The 3,837-nt window shown below is 36.4% G+C and overlaps 1 protein-coding gene and 1 long non-coding RNA gene across 3 annotated transcripts in view; one reads left to right on the forward strand and one right to left on the reverse strand.

Annotated features, from left to right (window-relative positions):
* Positions 1-3,837, reverse strand: part of ldlrap1a (low density lipoprotein receptor adaptor protein 1a) — a 20,877-nt gene continuing 17,040 nt past the window's right edge. Inside the window, exons 5-9 of one of the 2 annotated variants that reach the window (XM_016247625.1) lie at positions 2,576-2,648; positions 1,840-1,926; positions 1,634-1,731; positions 1,492-1,526; positions 1-609 (exon numbers count right to left, since the gene is read on the reverse strand). In XM_016247625.1, the coding sequence (XP_016103111.1) occupies positions 336-609; positions 1,492-1,526; positions 1,634-1,731; positions 1,840-1,926; positions 2,576-2,648 (567 nt within the window). In that variant the 3' untranslated portion in view covers positions 1-335. Of the gene's footprint in view, positions 610-1,491; positions 1,527-1,633; positions 1,735-1,839; positions 1,927-2,575; positions 2,649-3,837 lie in introns of both variants that reach the window. The other variant, XM_016247624.1, reaches the window with a different exon arrangement.
* LOC107562880 (uncharacterized) overlaps positions 1,591-3,837 on the forward strand; it is a 19,020-nt gene continuing 16,773 nt past the window's right edge. Inside the window, exons 1-2 of the long non-coding RNA XR_001606040.1 lie at positions 1,591-1,600; positions 3,591-3,592. This is a non-coding gene — a long non-coding RNA (uncharacterized lncRNA). The remainder of the gene's footprint in view (positions 1,601-3,590; positions 3,593-3,837) is intronic.

Consider the following 3,837-nt stretch of genomic DNA (forward strand, 5'->3'; position numbering starts at 1 on the left):
GAAATATTCTTTTTTTTTGGGTGAACTATTCCTTTGAAGGCCACATTTGGTTGGTAGCTATGTTATTTACTATGCTAACAACTGGTATGGTTTTATTTGTAAGGTTAGAAGACATGCAGTACAAAGTAATCGTATTACACATTTAACTAAGCATTATGTTCAGGGATAAAAACAAAACAACATGAAAACACACAAATAACATACAAACTGGCTAGACGGAGAATGATGGGATATTGAAGGAAACGATCCTTAAGGGTAAAACATACATATATTTAGGAGGGGAAAAAAAAAAATCACCAAGACACCATGCCCTGCACATTGCATTTAAATATGGATCATTGCCAAACCCTGCCAGCAAATTCACAATCAGATCTGTGTGTTGGGTCAGTACCAGCCCAGGATGCTAATTTGGTTGGGTTGATCAGTGAAAGGTGGCAGGGTTCTGGAAGACAACATGGGAGGGGAATGATGTCACAGACTGACAGACAGTATATAAACAGGACACAGATTTGGGTATGGAGCGGGTGGAAGTTGAGCTTAGGTTGGATTGGTACAGGACTGGACCTGTACTTGTTACCTGGAGAGTACTCATAGCTATCCAAACTGCAGCTAGGAACAAAGAGAGAGCACAACATTTAAGGGCCGCAGGACGTTTCTCTGTACCCCTTTAAGAAACACAGTTCTATTTTAAAGGAGTTGATAATCCATGAAAGAGTTTTTGATATTAATCTTCCAGTAGACATGACAGGTTAAATGCGGTGTTAGCTACTTCATTATTATTATTATTATTATAATACACATGTATTATATACAATTACTTAATCTCAATTTTTCTTATAATTTATTTGCTCAGTTCTACAAAAAAACATTAATAATAATTGTTTATTATTATTATTATTATTATACACATTAATTAATTTTAGCAATTATTCATAGCAACCATTATAAGTCTGACAACAGTAGACAAAAACAGCAGTAGAAAGGGAAAAAAATAAATAAGAAGCTTGTTGAGGAAATGTTTCCAAGCATTCCATGTTCAGTCTTTCTGGTGGATTTAATCAAATAAAATTGAAAGCATTTGTACTCAAAGCACTAATATTCAGGTCAGGTTTTTCATCTATATGTCATCAGAAATAAATCATTGAAGGCCAATTGCAGAGCAAAAGCTTTAGCTTGGTTCGGTGAAGAATAAACAAATAAAATGAGAAAATATGTCTCATGAGACATCAGTATGGGAAAAGTGCCTTTGCTCAGTTGCTCTGGATGATTAATCAAAAGTTCAGGAAGTTATGCGGAGCAAAGTAGCAAACTAAAAGAAATATTTCAAACGGTTCCAACAATCTTTGAGAACAAACACAGAAAGACTGTAGTTTGAGATCATCTTGATGTGCAAGAGCCCTTCCTGCCCCTCATTGAGGAGAGATAGAAAAGAGATTTAGACGAGACAGAAGCTTGTGAGAGGAGATAAGAACAGCTGTGGGTGCCTTATACCTAGAAAAAGCCTCTTCCAGACCATCATCCATCTCCTGTAAAGAGGAGAAAAATAGTCGTCGAATTGTAACAAGACGAGCAAAGATAATGGTCAGCAGTCACTCGTGAAGTATCCTCCATGTGTACAAGGACAAGAACTTACCCATAGGGTGGTGCTGTTGTTGTTGGGTTCGGGAGGATGGTCCACATTTTCCACAGCAGATGAGTAATCATCAATGTCCAACAGGTTATCTGTAGCTACTGCTAGAATAGATACAAAGCCCATTAATGTCAAGGTGCTAAAGGGATAGATCACCCTTAAAAAAAAAAAATAGAAGAGGAGGCACAGAAAGTTTAAGGAGTTTGTACCTCCTCTTTTCAGGCGGACCGATCTCTCCGACTGTGAGCTGTTGGACGTCTCTCCAGCTGAATCCCATTTCACACAATTCTCTCTCTCTGAAAGTAGAGCAACACATTAATTTCATGCTGTACCATAAAATAAAACATACTTACATTTCACTGAACACTAAACGAAAAGTTTATCCCAAAGTGAAGAAAAAAAAAAAAAAAAAAAAACTCCACACGACTCTAGTCCATTAATTAATGTCTTGTGAAGTGAAAATCGGTGTTTGTAAGAAATGCATTTTTCAGGTATTTTAACTTTAAACGGCTGCTTCTGGCCAAAATGCGAGCCCATGCATTATAGTGATGTTTTTATCAGCTGTTTATCTACATCTTGGTGAATAAATTTTCATTTAGAAAATTTTCCATTCCTTTAAGTATTAATTTTACATTGTATTCTGGTCACATAGTTTTAGAAAATTCGTAAACTTCAAGATATATAAAGAATGTCTTTGTGATGCATTGACTGGCTTCGGTTCACCAAATATACAAATAAAATCATTGTGTGTGTGTCCATCTTTTCTATAATATGAAAAGGCAACAGAGCAATGGTCTGACTGCTATAATCAATCACGACAGCCTCAATGCTCTGAGAGCATATACTTCAAAACAAAGTGACAAATTATTTTCCATTTGTAGTGCATGATCCTCTGCAGTTACATACAACCTCCACATGGTTCTGCAGAGAGATATGACACTGTACCTTCTTTGGCAATCTCCCAGAACTCGAAGGCCACTCTAAAGGCCTGGGCCACCGTGAGCGTGACTGCCTGGGCCTGAGAGAACACAACGAGTCAGTCAGACAAGGAGGAGGACTGCAGAACAACATACAGATACAACATATATGCATCTATGGATTTCAACATCAGTCATCAGTGGTTTGCAAACTTTTTAGACCAAATACCATTGTTAATTCAAATCAAAATGCACAGAACTAGTCTTATTTTCACACAAAGCAACTAGATCAGAAACTAGAAATCTCTCACATATTATATATACACACACACACATGCATACATACACACAGTGCACAGCATAAATGAGTACACCCCCTCTGAAACTTAACAAATTCAGCAATTACTCTTTGCTTAGAAGACATGTTATGGTTATTTTAGAGATATAATATTCCAGCAAGTCTGCTTGATCAATTACCAAAGAAGAATGTTAAAATTATTCAAGAAAATAAAATGTTCTTATCAAAGTGATAAAATGTTGTGTACACCCTCCTGAAAGTTACAAAACAATAAAAAAAATTAAAATTTTTTTTTAAAAATAATAATAATTCTGGTGTAAGGTTAAGGCAAGTATTGATCAACAGGTAAGTATGTTGAACCAAAACTTAAGGCAAGTAATTTCTTGATAATTAAGTGTTATATGGTCCACTGAATCATACTCAGACTTAATGCTGACAACAATGAAACCACTTGAGAGAGAGAACTGTCAGGAGATTTATTCCTTAGCATAAAAGAGGACAATGTTACTTTGGCTATATTTTCACACTTAAAACAATAATTTGGTATTCCTCTTGTACCAAAGTAAAAACAATGGACTTGTGAAAAGGCCCCTGAAATAATCAGGTTTTCACTTTAAGCTTTCATTTAGTGATGAGTGAGTTTTTGCTAGAAAAAGAGCAGGAGAAACACTGTGAAAGTGTCTCAGAGCTGGCAAAATCTGTGAAAAGAGTGACACTTTATCTCAGAGTAAGATGCAGCCTGCAGAAGTGACATGCATGGTTGTTTATCCACACCAGAACTACTGACTGTAGCCAAAGCACAATAAACTCATTTAGCTTTTTCCAAGGCCCATATTTACAAAATAGAGACTTCTGGGAATCCATACTCTGGTCTCATGAGACCAATTCAATCATTTCGGATCTAACAGCATCTAACAGTTCTGGTGTTGCTAGAGGAGTACAGAGAGAAGTGCCTGGTTCCCACAGTGGCATTCAGTGGTAGTAAAGCTCTT

The sequence above is a fragment of the Sinocyclocheilus grahami genome, unplaced genomic scaffold (assembly GCF_001515645.1).
Source record: "Sinocyclocheilus grahami isolate Dianchi unplaced genomic scaffold, SAMN03320097.WGS_v1.1 scaffold845.1, whole genome shotgun sequence".
Taxonomy (NCBI): domain Eukaryota; kingdom Metazoa; phylum Chordata; class Actinopteri; order Cypriniformes; family Cyprinidae; genus Sinocyclocheilus; species Sinocyclocheilus grahami.